The 20,622-nt window shown below is 44.7% G+C and overlaps 1 protein-coding gene and 1 long non-coding RNA gene across 6 annotated transcripts in view; one reads left to right on the top strand and one right to left on the bottom strand.

Annotated features, from left to right (window-relative positions):
- HYDIN (HYDIN axonemal central pair apparatus protein) overlaps positions 1-20,622 on the top strand; it is a 133,865-nt gene that overhangs the window by 8,465 nt on the left and 104,778 nt on the right. For all 3 annotated transcript variants that reach the window (XM_081016867.1, XM_081016868.1, XM_081016869.1), the window contains 6 exons: positions 2,627-2,761; positions 3,925-4,124; positions 5,339-5,463; positions 7,389-7,590; positions 12,528-12,711; positions 17,430-17,529. In XM_081016867.1, the coding sequence (XP_080872993.1) occupies positions 2,627-2,761; positions 3,925-4,124; positions 5,339-5,463; positions 7,389-7,590; positions 12,528-12,711; positions 17,430-17,529 (946 nt within the window). The remainder of the gene's footprint in view (positions 1-2,626; positions 2,762-3,924; positions 4,125-5,338; positions 5,464-7,388; positions 7,591-12,527; positions 12,712-17,429; positions 17,530-20,622) is intronic.
- On the bottom strand, positions 3,217-20,014 carry LOC308483267. 3 transcript variants are annotated; one of them, XR_013989623.1, is made up of 5 exons: positions 19,435-20,014; positions 7,183-7,384; positions 5,805-5,917; positions 4,932-5,089; positions 3,217-3,952 (listed from the first exon to the last, which is right to left on the bottom strand). It is a non-coding gene; the product is annotated as an uncharacterized lncRNA (long non-coding RNA). The 3 variants fall into 3 exon arrangements; XR_013989624.1 differs by having other exon boundaries at positions 7,183-7,551; XR_013989625.1 differs by lacking the exon at positions 19,435-20,014 and adding an exon at positions 9,192-9,342 and having other exon boundaries at positions 7,183-7,551.

A 20,622-nucleotide genomic window follows, 5' to 3' on the forward strand; every position in this document is an offset into this window, starting at 1 on the left:
GCATATCCACACTGTACGCCTTCTTCGGTTGCCTGTCTCTCTACCCCCAAACTTCTAAATTTGGCAACTTGTGGAATTCCATGTGGGGCAGTGTAGTGCTTGTTCATGATTGGCTTTGACAGTTTACCAGCTCCACCCCACCTGACCCTGACTTTGCTGCATCTCTCTTGGCCCACAAAAATAGTTTACAGGAAACTGGAAAGGTCTGGGGGGTGGGGTGGGGGAACACTTGCTAAAAGAGGAATCCAGTGGGAATTGTCACCAGGAAAGTTACATTGATGGAGATGAAGCAGAAAACATACTAAAGGAGAATATTGAAGGTCTGAATGTTTTCCTTGATACTTTGCAATAAATGCGCTAGGAATGAACAGAAGGGCAGCATGAACAAACAAGGAAGTGTAAAAGTAATCAAAGCCCTACAGTTTTGTGATTAAATACTGCACGAAGATGGTGAAAAGTTTAGAAATGCAGCAGCATAATAGCAATGCAAACATGTGCAGCCCCAAATATAAGGAAATATGATTTGGAGACAAATGAATACTTTACTGGGAGAATAGCTAATAGGGAGATCACTGATGCAGAAGCCCAAAGTGGATGCAATGTGGTTTTGCTAATACATCTTGGGTAATTTTATTATGACAGGGTTTTTATCTGCAGCCTCAACTAAAGAGCACAGTGTCTATGTCCAGAGGGCACAACACTGAATGTTAGTAATAGAAGAATATTGGAAATAAGACTAAGAGAGATGATGTTTTTTCACAATACCAAAGAGCCTAGGGGAGATAATTTTGCAAGTTTCTTTCATCCACACCTCAGTTCAGGTGATATATTTGGGTGTGAATTTATTTAGCCCTATTGGTTTCAGTAGGATGAAATCATTCTAAAGCCGAGTTGTGGTGAATCAGGCTGCAGTGTAATTAAATCTTATTAATGCTTGCAAACAGACAAGTGTTAAAAATAAATACACACACTTCCCGCCGCTACATATAAGGTTGAATACAAATGGCGGTCCTTCCTTTCCCATCTGGCTCTGGTGTTTTTCCTGGCTTTTGGGAGACTGCTGCTGCTGGTATTTGGGTTAGGATTAGAGATATCTGAGCCTTTTACCGTGATGTTTGTGCATATACTAGTCATTGTCCTCCTTACTGCTCCATTGCAGCAGGCCTTTGACAAGGGTGGTGCTGTGAGCTCCTCTTGATTGCATGGTTGTGAACTGTGTGTGGAAGGGACCCAAAGGGTCATCTGGCCCAACTCCTGTAGTGCAGGAATCACGGTAAAGAATCCCTGACAGATGGCTATCCAACCTCTGCTCTTACTGTCAGAAATTTCTTCCAGCTGTTTCGTCAGAATCTCCTTTATTGTAACTCAAATCCATTGGTTCGAGTCCTACCCTCCTGAGCAGGAGAAAACAAGCTTGCTCCATGTTCCATGTGGCAGCCATTTAGGTATATGAAGATGGCTATTATATCACCTCTCAGTGTTCTCCACACTAAACATACCAAACTCTCTTAATTGTTCCTCATAAGGCTTGGTTTCAAGACTCTTTATCATCTTGGTCACCCTCCTCTGCACACGTTCCAGTTTATCAATATATTTCTAAAACTGTGGTGCCCACAAGTGGACACAGCACTCCAAGGCAGACTAGAGCAGTACTAATACTTCCCTTACTGATGTCATTGTGGTTTTGCTGCCATTGCTGCACATTTGTTGGTACCATGTATGCTGTCAGAGACTGGCTGGATAAGGAAGATTGGTGGGAGTCACCTGTCCAATAGCTCCCCCCCCCCCGGGAGGGCACAGAAAATGACAACTTAGATACTGGATCCTGGTGGTGGGACACTAAAGAGCAGTCTACAGAAGGGACAAGCTGGGAGGTGCTAGAAGCAAGGGGGTTGAGTGATCAAGAGGGGTCAGGAGAAGGAGGGCCTTCCAGGACAGGGTTAGAGGCTGAGAGTCACAGTGTGAGCACAGATTCAGACCGAGGGGACAGTCTCAGCCCTGCTGGCTTGCCTCCTGCTCTGACACCCTGCTCAAGGAGAGTCATGCAAGTTGCTGAGCAACAGGCCAGACAGGCCCAGAGGAGGAGCTTGCCCCCTTGCTGCAGCCTTTGCCTGCTTGGGAGGAATCTAGAATGAAAGGCTAGAGGGGGAATGGCGGAGCTAGTGGTCAGTTTCAGCAACGTCTTAGCTGGATTAAGGCAAACCAGAGGACTCTGCTGTGTTGTTATTTTCTGTTAAGAAAAAGTTAATTGCCTTCTGTGCCTTCCATGTGTGTGCCTGTCCTGTGGTTGACCTGGATCATTGACAGCTCCTTGACATATGCATGGATAAGGGTGGGCTGTCTTGGTGCACAACATCTTGTTTGGTGAGGAGCAGCAGAGTTACCAGGGATGTTCTCAAGGCTGCAGCTTAGCACTTATTTCTCCAGTAATTCTTGTGCTGCCTCACTTGTGCTTACTGCTGTAAGTGCATAGGATTACTTTACCACCACTATACTGATGTAGCTGGACCAGAGGATCAGCCCGTCTAGGCTGCTAGAATACAGAATATATTTCTCACGGCAAGGCTGGTTAATTTCATTCAGCTGTTTGAATCATGGCAAAATATTTTTTCTGCATTTCTTATAGATCCCTCGGCTGGTGAAAGTTGTTCTGGAGAGTTCACCTTACTTCAGAGTCATAAGCCCCAATGATGTGTGTAACAAAGTTGCGCCTGGCATGCATTCGACATTCCGCATCCTCTTCACTCCTGAAGAGAACAAGGTAAGACCATCGCCTCTCCTGCTGGGAAATCTGTGTTTCTGTTTAAGGCTGCATGGCAAAGAAAGATGCAGAGACTGGGAGCCAAAGAGCCTAAGCCTGAGACTAGCAGGCCTTTGCACATAGCCCTGCAGTTCAGGCTCACCCTTTGTGGAATTTCTCATTTCCTCCTATTGTCAGCGTCACCCTCCTTGAACACACAGTTGGCAGAAGGACTTCTCAAACAAAAGGAATAAATCAGAGAAAGAGAAGTTGGTAGTTGGGCATGTGCACTCGGGATGTTTGAAGAGGAACACAATGTATAGGAGCTGATATGCTAATGCTGCATTCTGCCATCCATTTGCTCATTCTATCTCTGGCTCTCTTAATGAGCTAGTATGGGCAAGGACCAAGGACACAGGTGGCTGGCCTCAGATACCCATGAATCTTGTCTAACTTGAACAAATGGAAACATTAAAGAGATGAATAAAAAATTCATTTATTGAGGCCCAAGGATATGGACAAGGCTGCCTTGATCCTTTGCCTTTTATCATCTTGCACAAGGATCAGGAACCTGTCTCAGCCTGAGGGATACATCTGGGTAACTATTCAGGGACCATGTGCCAGTGGTGGGTGGAGCCTGAGGCAAGCGTGGGTAGGGCAATGAATATAACTTTTATGTTTGTACAGTGGGTTAGTTTCTACACATATTCACATGGATCCGTTCACACGTAACAGGAAGCCAAACTATGGCTTAGCACAGTTCATGGGCTCCCAGAGAGCAGCTTGCAACTGCTTTGCTTCACTATTTCTCCTGCTGTGCACTAAGACATGGTTTGGCTTAGTCTGTTGTCTGAACTCAGGTTCATGGTTTGTCTCCTCCAGAGAAATCAAAACTGTAAGCCAATAACAATACTTGTTTGCAGCTCCTGGTTTGTCCAGAGAGACAAATCAGCTCCTTTTGTAAAATGGCTCCTGTAGAGTCATTGCAGGTGTTTGCAGCGAGACCCTAATCGGAGGTTGAAGTGAGTTCAGGTGTCATTTTTCTAGGGCGATTGCGTGTTTCAGTAGATCCTACAATACTATGCTGTTCACCTTGAAGATCTTTTCTGGCATCTGCTGTGGTGGAGGGATGCTGAGCCCCCAGAAGCAAGGCTTCTCACTTGCATATTATTCTTTCTCTCCAGGATTATTTCCATGAAGTAACCTGCATTACTGAAAGGGAAAAGTTTATTGTCCCTATTCGAGCCATTGGTGCCAGAGGCATTTTGGATTTCCCAGACAAGCTGAATTTCTCCACCTGCCCAGTCAAGTACAACACACAGAAAACACTGCTTGTTCGTAACATTGGCAACCGAGAGGCCCGCTATCAAATCACTACACAGAGGTAAAACCTTGAGATTTCTGTCTGGGTTAGAAGGTTTCAGATTATGGAATGTGACATCAGTAATAGTCAGAGCATGAGACAATGACTCCCCCCCCCCCCCATTTAAATAAACCTTTATTGTATGTACAGTGGTACCTCGGGTTACAGATGCTTCAGGTTGCAGATGCTTCAGGTTACAGACTCCGCTAACCCAGAAATAGTACCTCGGGTTAAGAACTTTGCTTCAGGATGAGATCAGAAATTGCGCAGCAGCGGCACGGCAGCAGCGGGAGGCCCCATTAGCTAAAGTGGTGCTTCAGGTTAAGAACAGTTTCAGGTTAAGAACGAACCTCCAGAACGAATTACGTTCTTAACCCGAGGTACCACTGTATTTTCATTTTTCTGTATAATAAAGGAGACAATGACTTCAGTCAAACATGTTTAAAGTTACTGAGCAGGTTGTCATAGGCTACAGGAAATATTTCTTGTGCTTTAACCTAGGGGAATTTGGGCCAGCCACACCTTTGAAATAGACCACTGACATGGTTTGGGTCTAACACAGCTCTGCGTAAGTGAGAGCTAAGAAGGCTGGAGTGCTGGTTCTGTGGGTGTGGCTTAGACTTAAGATATCATTGGCTACCGATGGCTTTAACTGCTCCCTAGCTTTCACTTTGTCTTATCTAGGTGAGCTCTGCATTGAAAAGAGCTCCCTGCTTATGCCCTTGTACTCCACATGAGTGGGTCTGGAATATCCAGTCTCGGTTTTGTACCTGCAGCCTAAGGACATAAGAAGATGACCCTGGCTGCTAGTTAAGATCAAAGACTCACCTCTTCAGGCATCTTGTTCTCACAGTGGCCAAAAACATGCATCTGAGAAGCCCTCAAGCAGTACCTGAGGGCAACTGCAGCAGTTGGTCCACTTGAATCCAGAGGCTGTCTCTGATATGAAGATAGTTGAGAATGGTCAGTGCTGCTCATTGACATGCCTTGAAAGAGAGTGATAAATACACCTTTTAGATCTCTTTAGCCCTCTGGCTGGGAGTACAAAAGCCCAGTTGAAAAGTGTTACAAGATCACTAAACCATGTTAACCAGGCTTGAATAGGTGGCCCTAGTAAAAAAAAATATGAGCTTGATCCTGACCTGACCAAGGTAATTGCAATTAGTTCCCATTGAAATCTATGGGCTTCAGATTAATTTGTCCCATTGATTCCAGATTTCTCCTTTGCATTTCAGACCATTCTCTATCGAGCCCTCCATTGGGACCCTTGGAATCCAAGAAACCACACAATTCACCATTGATTTCCATCCTCAAAAGAGTGGCAACCACTGTGAGGACCTTGTAGTGCATTATGACACAGGTGAGTGCAAAATAAAAGGATGTATCATTTTCTTTTAGCTTTCTTGTTGTGGAATAAAAGGGTACATAGAATCAATCCAATGTCATCTAGGAACCTCTACTACAGATGCCTTGCTACTTCCATGGGGCTGCTCTGCTGTCTGAACTGAAGTCACTTCCAGGTGTTTGGCATGAGAGTTGTCAAAGAGCCCTGCTGAAATGAACTGTGGCTGCCTAACAGGATTGTTTGCAGACTTTTCTGCAACATGCTTCACCTAACCCTGCTTTGCTTTCTCGCCGATTCCTCCCAGTTCAACACAGTTTCTGAAGCAACAGTGCTCAGTAACCTTTTTTTTTTGTTACCTGCTAGCTGCTGTAATTATGCCAAAGCAGCATATGGGTGTGATACTTCCACAGGCACTAAATGGCAGAAATCTCTTCTGTTGGATGACGTTTTCAGAACTGCTAGGACAATGCTGTGAATGTGAATGAAAATGTGAATGAGTTCGTTCAGTCATGTCAAGAGGTACCTAAATTGAAGGTTACATCTGATTTGGCGCTCAGACCTTGGCTCCAGCTCAAGAGAAGATCTTCACCCAAGCATCTGATGCAGCAATAGTACCAGCTGTTTGCAGTTGTCCTGCCAAAGATGCTGTTTATGCCGGAGCCTATATTTGAAAGGTTCCATCACAATGTGGAAAATCCCACTCTGCTATCACTGCACAGCCATGATTCCAATGTTAAGATGATCCTGACTTACTCAGAGAGAGAAATACCTTTGCCTTTTCACTAGAACCAACCCCTGTGTGCAGCACATGGCACCTGTGCATTAACAGCCTGGCTTCTCTTCACAGAAGGCTTTGTGCCACTGAGTCCCCTTCAATCCAGACTGCAGACTACCTGGCCTGCATAGCAGGATACCAACATGATTGATGATGGCATGTCTTACCCTTTCTGAAGCATGTTACCCAAAAAGATAAATAGGTGCCTGATTCAGGTTTTTCAGACTTCTATGCTGACAAAACAACAAATCAATATTGTTATACGCTCAGTCAATTGTCTGCATCAGTTATGCTGAGAAGGCACACACACACATAGTTGAGAACCACAGTAGGTCCAGAACAAGATTGCAGGGGTTCTCGGCACTTACACAGGGTTTTTTGGGGGGGAGGGGTTGTGGTAGGGAAGGGAATATGGCACTGTTGGTGTGTATCCAACCTGTTATATCCCATCCACACTTGTGGGTGTGATATAACCATGTGTGCAGGAAAAAGACAATGCACTCAAACTCACAATTTTTTAAAACCACTTTGAACAATCAGTTTTTAAATCAGTGTTTAATTTGTGCTAAAGCAGTATTTAAATTTAAGCTCTATTATGCATAACTTTGAAAATATCTTTAAAGTTGTTTTAGGGTGAATTAGAAGGTTGGGTGGAAAAGCATGATGATAAAATGGTTGCCAGCTAGAAAGACTAGAAATGGCAGCATGCTAAAACAACAATCCAATATTGAATTTGCCCTAAAACAGTTGCTTGTTTAAGTGCTATTGCATAGTTTACACAAATTATAAACTCTTCTTTGAAAAATAAGCATGTTGATAAAAGGGCTCCACTGGAGAAAGATAATAGGGATGGTACGCCAAAGTAAATGCATGGTAAATGCTTGCCAGAAAGCTTTATTATTGCCCATGTCAACATCACACCTTTTGAAAGGATGGGAGACAAATGCTAAGCCTATTACCTGTGGAGATTGCGCTGCTCTTCCACTATTTTCACAAGCCACAAGTATTACTGCTGAGACAATGGCAACACTGGCTGAGGCCTAGACAGTTCCATTCCAAGCATCTGTGTTTTGTGGAGCTTGTTGAAAGAAAGCACTTCTCAAAAAATGCAGGCCTTCTCAGTTCTGTAAGTCCTTCTCCATTTCTCATTTGCTGTCTCTCCTAGGGGAAGATATTCATGTAGGCTTATATGGAGCAGCTACAGACGTCAATGTGAGACTGGACAAGAACTCCTTGATAGTTGAAAAAACATATATCACTTTAGTGAGCCAGAGGTCTGTGGTTATTCACAATCGGAGTGATATCATTGCGCGTTTCCAGTGGAAGATCTTTGCAACGCAAGAAGAGGAGGAGCAAAAAAAGCAAAGGTAAACTTGAGGGCTCTGGATTTGTTGGGTTCCCCGCCCCAAATTTTTTAATTCAGTATTATAGTGAAACATATTCACAATCCTCACTTTCAAATTTTATTACACCATAGTTTCATATAATTATACAATGTATTTAATATAACATATAAATACAAATAAAGTGGCCAACTGTTTCCAAATAAAATATATATTTAAAAAGAAATCCCTATCAGCTTGTAGTGTTTTATCTTCACGTTACAGAGAAAGTATGCATGGTTTTTAAGAAGTTTAAGGTGTCACATAATTTGAAAAACAGGGTACTTATGGTAAGTATTTTCTGAACCCTCCTAGTGTGAAACCAAAATGTGTGTTTATCAAGGTCAGGGCTGTTCAACCAAGTGGGCTGCAAGGGTACATTGACATGGATCTTGCAGACCATACACTGCCTTGTGGTGCACAGGGGTGGGGTGGGGTGAGACAAGTGAGGCCAAAATTTGATGCCTTCATGCTGCCTTCCCAAAGCTGGCTAAGTAAAGTGCTGGGCTTTAAGAAGGAAATGTGAGGCTCTGGCAGGGTCCTAGTGTCCTCCTTTCTCCTTCCCAAAGCTGGGGAAGTGCGAACTTGGCTTTGGGAATGAGGCAGGAGGACTCTAGGTCCCTGTCAGAGCCCTCATACCTCCTTCCCAAAGCCCAGCACCTCACTTACTTGACTTTGGGAATGCAGCATGAGGGCTCTCTCTCTCTCTCTCTCTCTCTCTCCCTCCTCTCTCGTGTGTGTGTGTGTGTGTGTGTGTGTGTGTGTGTGAAATGTTACTGAGGGCTGCCAGAGGATGTATTGAGGGTCTCATGTGGCCATCAGGCCACATCTTGGGCCACCCTGATCTTGGTCAATGCCTATTATATTATTGCATGCCACCCCAGTCTCTGAGTGGTGCAAGATTGCAGGGGTTCCAGGCACTTACACTGGGTTTGGTTTCCTCAGAATAAGGGACGGCCGAGACTATGGTGACTCTACGATACATGGTTTATTTATACATATATAAAACCTGAGCCTACAATGGAGGGACTTACAACATTAAACCCATAAGAAGGTCTTCTTCCAATAGCCATACCTTGGATTCCAGCAGAAATCAGGCATGGCTCTTTCACTCAGCTGCTCAGCCTGCCTCTAACCTTTAGCTTTCTCTCACACACACCACCACTATGGCTTTTGTCCTTCTAACTAACTGCTAGTTGAGGGAGGGCCCACCACCCATTTTAACCACCCATACTTAGGCCATTATGGCTCTTACTGGCTAGTTCAACAATTGAATCCTTGCTGGATCCAGGAATTAGAAGGGTCTCAGGCAGTCAGCCTAACCTCTCCCCTCCACACCCAGAAAAAAATCTCACAACAATATTAAACTCCAGAACATCTTACAACATTTCTAGACCAGCTACATTTGTGTAACTCTATTGCTCTGTTGATTCTGCTGGTTCCTGTGGCTCTAACAGTGCTCTCAGTGTGGACCAAAGCTGGAACTTAACAGGCACCAATCAATGAGCTGGTTTCTTGTGGCTACCTATCAGTGCACAACTTTGCATGATCCCCTCAGCACAACATGCATGTGCCTGCTGTTTTACCTCACATGTCCAGTCTCCCAGAGTTCGGTTTCCAACTTGCACCAACTTTAGCATGGACAGTAGATTCCTTGATGCTAATGTTGCTTCTGCACGGGGGAAATACAAAGTTCAGCTACTGGGCCGTGGCAGCAGAGTGTGTGTGGAGTAACTGGGTAACAGAGAAGGAATTCAAGCAGCAGGAGAGGTGAAAAATGGGCAATCTGTTGGACCCTTCCAACTTTGCACTTTCTGAATTTTGCAGTTCCTGTTCTCCAACCCAAAATCTGTTAAAAATGTTTATGTTAAGGAAAAGTATGCATTATAAGCCCTGTGTTGGTGAAAGCAACATCTAAAAATGCATGCCATTAAGGAAAATTGCTTGCAAAAATGTGGCCATTAGGAGAAACATGCACTAAAGTACTGATAAATTTTATGATGAGTTAAAAACGACAACTAATGCTAGCAGATGTGGAAATGTTGTGACCTGAAGATTGGGAAAATGAGAAATGGAAAGAAACTGAAACTGCCAGACTCATTCATCTCTAGCAGCAGACTCTGCTGCCACCAGAGTCTAGAGCTCTCTGAGAGGCACAGAACAAGTGAGGAAAGGGGTGTGTGTGTGTGTGTGTGTGTGTGTGTGGCAGGTGTTGCTACGAGAATGTGGCAGGATGGCTTGGCTGAGTTGGTGGGCTGGTCCTTGCCTTGCTGTGGACTTGAAGGCACCTGTGGCTTCCCTAAAGGACCAGGCTGCAGGCAACACTAGCTGTAACCTTCCTCCTTGGTCAGAGTGAGACTTGAGGCCAGTGAGTGCATGGGCTATATGCCCCAAGGAGAAAGAGAAACAACTTGGGGGAAGGGGGCTCAGAGTTACAAGCCAGGAGCTTCCAGGGTTTCTTCCCTTCTCCCTCAATAAAAGGGGAATCCTCAAGGATAGGTGCAGGGTGCTGAGAGCGAGGGGAGGCCTTCTCAGACTCTAGCCCCTGCTGCTAAGTCTCAGTGCTGTTGCCCAGAGGAAGCATGATGTTTGCCCTCCGTCTCCAGTGGGGCTGAAGTGAGGATGAGTTCAGCCCCTTCCTTTCCCTGCTTCCACCCCTCTGGATCTCTGTGGCTAACACAGCCCCTCCATAACTGCACAATTGGGAAGAAGTGAGAGGGTGATTTTTGTTCCTATGGGGACCCAGATCTGAGCAAGTAATGGGATTTGGGGCTGAAAGAGAGGTCCTTCACCACAGGATCCACATGTAGGACTAGTTGCCTGGATTTCGAATTGTAAACAGGCTGGCCCTACTGTTAGGCAGAGTGAAAGAGTCATCTCTGGTGGCAGCTGCTGAGGGGTAGGGAGCAGAAAGAGGTGTGTGAGTCATGTAGCATCCCTGTAAACCCTGCCCCCAGGTGCAGTGGAAGAGGATGCTGTCCCCTCACTAGTGTTAAAATAAGATCCAGCTGCCAGTTGGTTGGCTCTTGTACTTGGAATTGGGAGAGAGAGTTGGTGTCTTGTCCTTTGCCTCAGGCAATGAAATGCCTTGGGCTGGCCCTACCTGTTAAGCACTGAAACGTCCAGGCCACAACTTAGGACCTTTTGTGGTGCTGTTGGGGCATCTTTAGTAAGGGTTCTAGGCCGTGTATGCACAACTTGTGTCCCACTAAGCCAAAGGCAAGTGCCCACCAGAAGGTCCAACAACTTCCTGGGTTTTTTTGGTAGCTTGCTTGGGACTGCAATAATGGGGGGGGGGGAGTTGTTGAACCCTTGACAGGCTCCAAGGTACATCTGGTGGGCCATGTTCAATGTGGGTGTTTTCCACATTTTGCTGGTCTGACCTAAGCTCTTCATGGGAAGGTGAATTTCAGGGCTGAATGCAGAGCAGACTCTTCATTTCTGGACACTTTTACCTTATCATGAGAATTAATAATGGCTGGAGAACAGCCAGACCTGAAGTGTGACAAAAGTCTGGTCCACCTGACAAAGGGTGCAGCAGGCCCCCTTCTGCTCTTGACATCCCATGAAGACATCAGGGAGTCATTCTTCATTCTGGGAGCACCAAGGAGGATAATAATTCAGAGGGACTTTTTAAAAAGCATAGCAGTGAGGCTATTAAATTTACACAGCTTCTGTGATAACACTTTGGAGGTGTGTAACTGGCTAATGAAGGAAGGGTTCCTGACAAGGAGTGGTTATGAGAGGGATGTTTTGCTCACGATGCTAAATGGCATAAGGCCATCTGTTTGTCATGGTCATACTCTATTTTTTGCTTGACTGCTTTGCCAGTGAGAATTTTCAGAATAAGCACCATCTTACTCCATATTTTCAACTAATTAAAGTTAGCCATGGCTTTTATAAAATACTTTACTGAGCAACCTGAAGAATGGCAACTACTGAAACCACAGATTGGACTTTGGCAAACTTAACTAGATTGATCTGTCCTGGAGGGGAAAGAGGGGTGAGTTGGGATTTTGTTTTTGTATTCTTTTCTTTCTTTTTTTGTAATTGTTATATATTGGAAATCAATAAAACTATATTAGAAAGAAGTTAGCCATGGCTGCTGCATAGATGAAAAAATTATCCATTGTTGAGGAGGACTCAGCCTCATCCCCTACACTTTCCTATTAGAATGCTAAACCAGGCTTTACTTGAGTAAGATGGTCTTGGTTGTTGAAGGGGGAAAAGAGGACTGCGTATTTGAGCTGAGGCTGATTTTACTAGGCCACCTTCATTGGTTTGGCATTTCTTAACTTGCAAGATGGGTACCTCATAACCTTTTAGAATGTGGAGTACTAAACATGCCTGCACTGAGTTGTTGCTGTTGTGTGTGCGCGCGCTCTCTCTCTCTCTCATACACATACACACACACACACACACACACACACACACACGTATGTTTCATTCTCTTGCCCTCTCAGCATAGTCAGAATGAGAGAGCAGCTAAGGGAAGAGAGAAGGTCCTAGAGGGGCATAGCCTAGAGCAGCTTTCCTCAAGCTGGTGCCCTCCAGATGTTTTGGACTACAGCTCCTATCATGTCTAACCCTTGGCCATGATGGCTCAGGCTGATGGGAGTTGAAGTCCAAAATATCTGGAGGGGAGGTTAGGGCAGGCTAGGGCAGACTCCCCTAGCCTGCCCTAAGGCCTTGCTAAATTCAAAAGTTGCATAGGATCACAAGACTGCTGCTTGATGTGTTGGCTGTCAGAGCCAGAGGGATGGGTCTCAAAATTCCCCCAAATCTTGAAAACCTGCTGTTTATCCTGTAAGCAAATGCCAGTTGTAGCCTGAGAGTTCCAGCCATCCTCATTTGCTCTCCTCTTGGCTCCAAGTTGCCTATTACATGATCCATTTCCTCCTTTTTTCCCCCTGCGGCTCCAGGCTATGCCATACACTGCAGGCCGAGGAAGAGGGTGTGCTGGATCAGCTCCTGGCTGAGTGTAATATGCATCCTGATCTTCGTGAGCATCTCTCCATTGTCACCCGTACCTTTCAGAACCGCCAGGCCAGGGTGCAGGAAGACTCCATGCTCTTCAACAATCACGTTTTTACTGTTGAGCCTCTGGTAAGAAACTGTGCCTAGAAATTATGACAAGCATAGGCGTGTCTATGCTATTTGTATGCTGTGTTCTAAAAAAGCTTTGGGGTATTCTCAGTAATCCTCACCCAAACTTTGTGAGGGAAATTTCCTTCCTTCCTTCCTTCCTTCCTTCCTTCCTTCCTTCCTTCCTTCCTTCCTATTAAAATAGAACAGTGTCAAATTGCATATACAGTGGAACCTTGGTTTTTGAATGCCTTGGTACTCGAACATTTTGGCTCCTGAACACCGAAAACCCGGAAGAAAGTGTTCCGGTTTTCGAAAATTTTTTGGAAGCCGAACATCCAATGTGGTTGTCAGCTATTGTTTCTGGGGTGCCAGCACCAATTGGAAACCGCACCTTGGTGTTCAAATGTTTCGGAAGTCGAACGGACTTCTGGAATGGATTACATTCGAGAACCAAGGTACCACTGTACCTGTTATTCTCCTCACGCTGGAGATGGAAGGCTGACCAAGCAATCCTGTTTTTGAGCTATGCTGGCTGAGGGGCTCCTGGATTTGGCAGAATGCAAGATGCACTTCCACCATGGGTGTAGCCCTGGCAGGGTGGTAGACATCTGTCCCCCTAAATACAAATCAATACAAATTTGAGGTTCTGCCCCCCCAAAAAACCTGCCCCCCAAAATCCTGATTGCACCCATGACTACCACCAGGACAGATAAGGCCAATGGAACACCACAGGTATGCCAGCAGAATGCTCTGCCATTGCAGCTGTTCTGCCACTAAATATATGCCAGCAGAGCATGGTTTAAAAAGTGCAGAGTCATTGAAAGGATGGGGGTAGCATTGGGCAGAAGTCATATTTAACACTTCTTAAAATCATGAGAGCACCTCCATCAATAGTGGAGCTGTTCACCATCCTTGGACCCAGCACTAGGACATTCCCTCCCATTAAATCATAGCATTGAAAGGGATGAGGGAGGTCATCTCTGCAGGGCAAGGTGTGCAGCTACAGCATCCCTGGCAGTTGGACATCCAGTCTCTGCTTAAATACCTCCAGAGGAAGAAAGCATCCCACTAGCTAAGGGAGCCTGTTCCACAGTTGAACAACTCTTGCCACCTGCTTTCTTACCCTTTCCTGTAGTCTGGAGCAACAGGAAACAATCCTTTTCCATCTTCTGCATGACTGACAGCCCTTTGGATATTTGAAGACCCCTATCATGCCTCCCGTTAATTTGCTCTTCTCCAGGCTAAGCATGTGCAGCTCCTTCAACTGTTCTCACAAACTTTGTTGCTGTGCTCTTGAGTAGGGGGATGACATGAGAGTTGTATAAAATTATTTGTAGTGTGGAGAAAGTAGACAGATAAATTTCTCCCTCTCTCTTGAAACTAGACCTCACTGGGGGTCATTCAGTGAAGCTGGATGTTGGGAGATTCAGCTTTCCCTTCTGCTGGCACCAATTAAAACCTTGCTTGCATGCAGGAAAGCTTGTAATTATTGTTATCTGTGTTTTTCCAAAACAACTTGGATGATGTTGTCATAGAAACTTAGAGCTGGAAAGGGAGTCATAAGATCCTGAAGAACTTGCTAGATCAGGCCAGTGGCCCATCTGGTCCAGCATCCTGTTCTCACAGTGGCAAACCCACAAGCAGGAGCAGAGCACAAGAGCACTATCCCTTCCTGTGGTTTTCAGCAAATGGTATTCATAAGTCCTCTCCATGAATTTAAAGCCACCTAGTTGGGTGGCTGTTACTGACTCCTGTGGGACTGAGGTCCTTGTAGGCTACCTAGTCCAACCTGCTACTTAAGGCAGGAAATCTGGAACTGAAGATCTCCCACTGGTCAAACTGTATGTGAAGAGCAAGATCTCCAGCAGGGAACCAGTAAATGACAAAAGCCAACGAGGCTATATCCAAGATGATTTGTTGTTTTCACTAGTCTGCAGGCAATACTCCAGAAAACCACTGGTGAGTCAGAGCCACCTAGTCAGTAAGTGGTGTTAGTAAAGAGTTGTTTCTGGGCTGCAAATCTAAGCTCTTTGTGGTCTGGTCTAATCTTGATGCTTGAACAAAGCAACTTGAGGACAGATTCTGAAACTAAAGGGTTATGGAAAAATAAAGGAACCCAACTTAAAAAAAAGAATATGTTTGTGGAAAGTAAAAAGCCAAACGATCTGAGCATCTTTCCAAGCCCATGGGAAATAAATGGTTATGCAACTCTGACTTTCAGAGTACATCTCAAATTTAGCTTGATTTGGTTTTGCAAAGAAGCATGATCTGTCAGCAAAAAAGCTCTGGGGGAAGCCCAGGTGGCTTTTGCTCTTCTAACTGCTGAATAGCTTTGATTCCATTTGCAACATCTATTAGCTGCAAGTCACATTGTGAACATGTGCAAGCTGACTCCTTGGAAATGGAAACCAGAAGCAAAGGGAGGTAAGGTGTGTGCTGCTATTGCACTGCCCTTGACAGGACATCACTGCCCTCCCCTTTAAATATGCTGCTCTGTCAGGAAATTTAACTTTTTATACCCTCTTATCAGATTGTTGCAGCAGCAAATAAAAGCTGAAACACAGCTATACTCAACCGCCTAGAAAGCCACTTGGCAAATGCATATTTACCAGAGCGAGCTCCTTTTAATTAGCTGGTGATGTATTGCATTTGTCATGAATAAGCCCATAATATTTTGAGGTAGGCCTGCAAGCTTAGATATTCTGGTGATGACTCCAGCCAATAGGGGAAGGACTGTCTGGGAATGTGTGCCAAGGAGGCAACACTAAGGCAATGAGCTTCTGATGGCTCCATTCTTAACAGGGTGGTTTTACCTGGGTGTGTCTGGCTTTCTGGTTCCCTGGGGAAGTCATAGAGTAAAATTCATCTTGAGAACAGGATGCTGGGAACAAACAGCAATTCCAGTGATGCAATTCTTACAACCTTATTGGGCTGCATCCGAATCTCTGAGAGGTCAGGTAGGAAGGAGCCTGGTAAGCTAGCTCCATCTGTAAGGGCATCCTTGGTCTTGCTGATTGTGGCATGAAATGAGGGCTATGCAGCCAACCTCTCTGAATCTGTCCTGCTCACTGACCCTTCAATGTGGGCTGTTATTTTGCAGGCTCTTGGTAAGAGCTACAAGACCCCTGAAATGAAATGCCCACTCATTTGTGTGCACTGACCATCCAGCACACACAGCTATACACCTCTGCTTCCCAGCCCATGTGCGGACAAACTAGCTCATGTGTTTGGTTGTAAGCAGTAAGAGGAAAATAGCATTAGTTCTGATAATCAATATGTTTTTATAAAAAACAAGCCATACCAGGTCTTTTTTGATAACTTAATGGATTTTGTGGATAAAGTTCTAAGCACTTGATCCAACCAATATATCTTGACCTCTGCTAGGCTTCTGTCAGAGGTCTGTGTGACTTTATTGTATGAGGTTTGAAAGAAAGCAAGGTAAAGTAATAATCAGACCAACATTTGATTGGAAAGCCATATCCTGTGATACACAGAGTTCAGTGTTCCTGTTCTGGTGCCTTAGTCAAATATTTGACGTGGGAGTAGCAACTATGATCTTCAGATTTGTCAACAATACAATATGCCCCCTGACTGAAACCCTGTAGAGTTGCTGCCAGTCAGTGTAGACTGGGAGGGGGATTTTTGTTCTGTTTTTGTTCTTATTTTCATTATGTATTGTGTGTGTTTTATATTGTAATTTTATGTTGTGAACTGCCCTGAGATCTACGGATGTAGGGGAGTATACAAATTTAATTTAATTTAATTTAATTTAATTTAATTTAATTTAATTATTATAATAGTAGACAATACTGAGCTAGATGGACCAGAGGGCTCACTATGTGTATGACAGTTTCCTAATTTTCAATGTAAAGTGTTACATACATACGGTTAAAAAAAAGAAAGGTACAAATATAAAATGGAAGGAAGGCAGCCAAAGATTACTGCAAAAGGTTTAGCAGAGAGAGTTGCTGGATGACACACTGAGCATGAGTCAGGTGTGTTGTTTCAGTGGCTCAAAAGGTCACTGTCAAGACCATAATGCCCAAGTCTTGGGAAAGGATAGTGCTGCTCCATTGAGGACTGGTTGGTTAGTCAACAGAGCAATTAAAGAACCTGCTTGGGCAAGAAGGTGGTATCTTCTTCCTTGAAGGAAGGGTTGGGCTCTTAGGGGTGCTTCAGATGTCTTGGAGGAAAAAGTGAGGTGCTCCATTGAGTCATTTAGCATTAGGGGCTCAGCTCCCACTTCTGCCTTTGTGTCACCTACTCCAGAATTCTGTTTCCAATGGAGGCCTGTCAAATGCCTCTGGAAAGCTTACAAGCAGAGCATAAAGCAAATAGCCACAAACACATGTTTGCTGCTGGCACCTGCCACTTGGAGGGACACTGTTTTTGAAGATGGAGGTCCTATTAAGCTAGTGGAGCTCTATGCACAGACAGAAGTAGGGAGGATGAGACTTGAATGTGTGAAACTGAGTAAAGATGGTATGGGAGAGCTTAGCAAGGGGAAGGGGACTTTTTAGAGGCCCCAGGTGCCCCTAATTTTGGGTTGGGAAATTGCCTTGCTGGATCTTGTTGGAATCTTTGGCCATAGAAGACAGTCCAGCAAATGCTGCACTTCCAGCTCCCCAGGATGAAAGGATTCTTTAGACCTGCTTATGTTGAGAAGGCAGGGCTGGAAGGGTGGTGCTTAAAGCGTTTTTGAATGACCTCACATATCACTTCCCTTCCATCTTTAGGAGGGAGAAGTTTGGCCCAATTCCACAACCGAAATCAGTGTAATCTTCAGGCCACAAGAAGCTGGGGTTTATCACCGAACTGTATACTGTGATATCTCAGGTATGATATTCCCACCTCACACTGTCATTATGGGATACAGTAGGTGCTTTCAGAATTCCTGAAGTCTGGTCTCGCACTCTGGTGAGCCAGAGATCAGTAGGCCTCCCAGTTACATCAGATGCCTGCCAGCTTGATTGGGAGATGCCTAGCACAGTCTGAAGCACATGTTCTATTCTGCTCTGCTTGACAAGAGGAAAGAAACCAGCCCTGAGCATGTTTGTTTGCCCTTTGCAGAAATGCAGTGTGTTGTTGCAGGCTCTGGACAGGAGCATACCTAGCTATTGGTGAGGTTGGCCCCTGCCAAGGATGCAGGCCCAAGGGGGCATGGAAATTGTGCTGCTAGTGAGTGTGTGTGTGGGCAGAAGGGCCATGTGAATCTTTCCTCCATTCCTCCCTCGCTCCTTCCATGTTTTGCCACCCCCAACCTAGCCAGAGGCTGAGACCAGGGTAGCATTGCTCCTGCCACTTCCCCGGCCCAGGCAGCAGCAGAAGGAGGTGCTTATCTCCAGCACAGCCATAGCAGCTCCTGACACATTCCCCTCTCTCTGTGTGTGGAAATCTTGAATGGAGGAGTGGTTGGGGGAGGGAAGGAGTGTGTAACCCTTTCTCCACAGCCACTTTTTTGTTCCATATCATCTCACCCAAACTTAGTTTCTCTCCACGTTGTTTCAGATGTTCGCACCACAAACATTTGGAACACTGAACATGGGTATCAAATGCAATGGGAGGGAAAAATATTGCTGGGAGGAGGACATATTTGGAGTAGAGAAACAGTAGATAGGGAAAAGACCTTAAGTCCACTTCTGTGGTACTTTGTAATCTTTCAAGAAAACAACCATATCCTTGTGGGCTTTGCAAGAGCACGTAGAAATGGTATTATGATCAGCCACTCACAATAAGCCACATTGATCCACCAGGATTCCATGGAGAGGGGAAAAGAAATTTATATTTGTTGACAACTTGCTAGCTATTCCTTGAAGAACTTGACTGCTGATCCCCAGTATAGGACTGGGAAGGTCTAATCAGTGGTGGCTGGTGGAAGGCAGAGAGGCCAGTAGGAAGTGAAGCTAGAGCCAAAGACAGGCAGAGCCAACTAATTCAAGTTTTGCCCCTATCCTCCTCTCTACTTAATGACAACACAAAGATTGAGGAGGAAAAAGCTGACAGCCAGTGCCAGCAGCCCCTGGAACAGATGTACGAAAGCAGACAGGTGGGGACTGGCTGATGGCAGACCAAGGTTGGTGGGACAGTTAAGGGAACAGCCTTAACTGGGTCTTTTTCTTTTTAGTATGGTTTATATTCTGCCTTTCTTGCATCTTGGAACCCAAGGTGACATACATGGGAGTGGAGCAGACTGATTTTCAGGCAGTGTCCTACCCAGCTGCTGATCAGAGCTAGCCTGCTTAGCTTCAGTGGTAAAAACATCTGGAAGGATGGATAGCACTTCAAATACAAGTACAGCAGAAAACTACACAATTTTCTTCAGCTTTAATAACAACAGTAGTAAAAATAATTTTTGAAGTGCTTAAACTAACTTTAGGTGCTATAAGAACATGCATCACAATAGAGGTTGACAACCTTATTTTGACAACAAAATATTAGAAACAAAACTAAGAACTTGAGTGCATGAAAGCCAACTGTAATTAGAAATAGGCCAGCTGAAATAAAGGAACCTCAACATCCTATTATTTAAAAAGAAAAAGATTCAATTGAATGAATTAATGTGGGCTAGTAATGTATTCTGTAAATAAGAAGATATGAGAGAAAATGTACAAAGATACAGAATAGGGGAAGAGAGTTGGAACGCAGGAAGTCACTAGAAAACTAGAGAGGATAACAAAAAAATCAGAACAGAAGGATATGCAGAAATGAAGGGACCTAATGTAAGGAATAAGGGTTCCTTGCCTTGTACTTTATTTCTGTCTTGCAGGGGATGTGGCAACACGAGGCCCTGGCATCTGCCCTTCTGTGCTGCCAGGACAGCTGTCAGGCAGAAGGAACTATTGATCTGCCTAGCTGGACCAAGTGATCTTGGGAGCCAATAGGAACTTGACTGCCAGGCTTATATAACTGTCCCTCCTGAGGGAGTAACTGCTCTAGAAATTCCCATGCTGCACCTCACTCTGTTGCCTTTCGGAACCTGACCACCCCATATGACCATGACTATGTTCTTGCCCCTGGCTGCTCTTATTTTTATTTGCTGCTCTGGACTTTGGCTTCTCCCTGACATACCTATGCCATCACCGCTGTCCCTTCCCATGGATCATTTGCAGGCCTAACCCTGTAAATCTGTGACAGTCCCACGATATGGAATTATAAGGAGGAAAGAATTAAAACAACTCCCTTGGCTGGAAGCAAAACAGGGACAGCCGTTTTAGCTGCCAGACACAAATGCAGTGTGTTAGTACACATTTGTGCTAATTACCATGTGTGGTTGTTGCCAAGCAAACCCCATGCAGTGATGAGAGAGAGAGAGAGAGAGAGAGAGAGAGAGAGAGAGAGAGAGAGAACAGGAACTTTTTAAGGGCTAAAGCAGAGGATTCAACAAATGGATGTGCCACACAGACTACAAATTAAAGCATCCACTTACACAGTGTGTTTTTTCTTCTTCTATAAAGTATATATACTTTCATCTAAAGACCAGGGGGAGTGATACTTCCCTGGAAAGCCCACCAGAAAGACTCAGTTATTATTAACCAGGAGCTTTGCCTTTTGAGCAGAGCTCTTCCTCCTACTGTGTTGGGCTCAAACCAAAGTAGTAACATTAGAGTATGTAGTAACACTGAAGGTATAGGCAACATGATGGATTCAGGACTCCAAGTAAATCAGAACTTGCCTTGCTTGAGTTGGCTTTCTGGCTATATATCTGTCTATTCAGGTGCTCAAAGTATGGACCTGCTTCTGAGTTTTAGTCCTCTCTGCACCATTTCTCTTGAGTTTGATGCATTCATTAGAATATCCCAACATTACATTTTCATGCTTTTTCAGAAATTGATGTAACTTTGAAATTACAACTTGTGCAAAACAGTCCTGATGGTCAGACAAGACCCTAGCTGTTATTTCAACTATTTCTGTCAGTCCAGTTTCACTTTT

The sequence above is a fragment of the Podarcis pityusensis genome, assembly GCF_964106645.2.
Source record: "Podarcis pityusensis genome assembly, chromosome: 8".
Taxonomy (NCBI): domain Eukaryota; kingdom Metazoa; phylum Chordata; class Lepidosauria; order Squamata; family Lacertidae; genus Podarcis; species Podarcis pityusensis.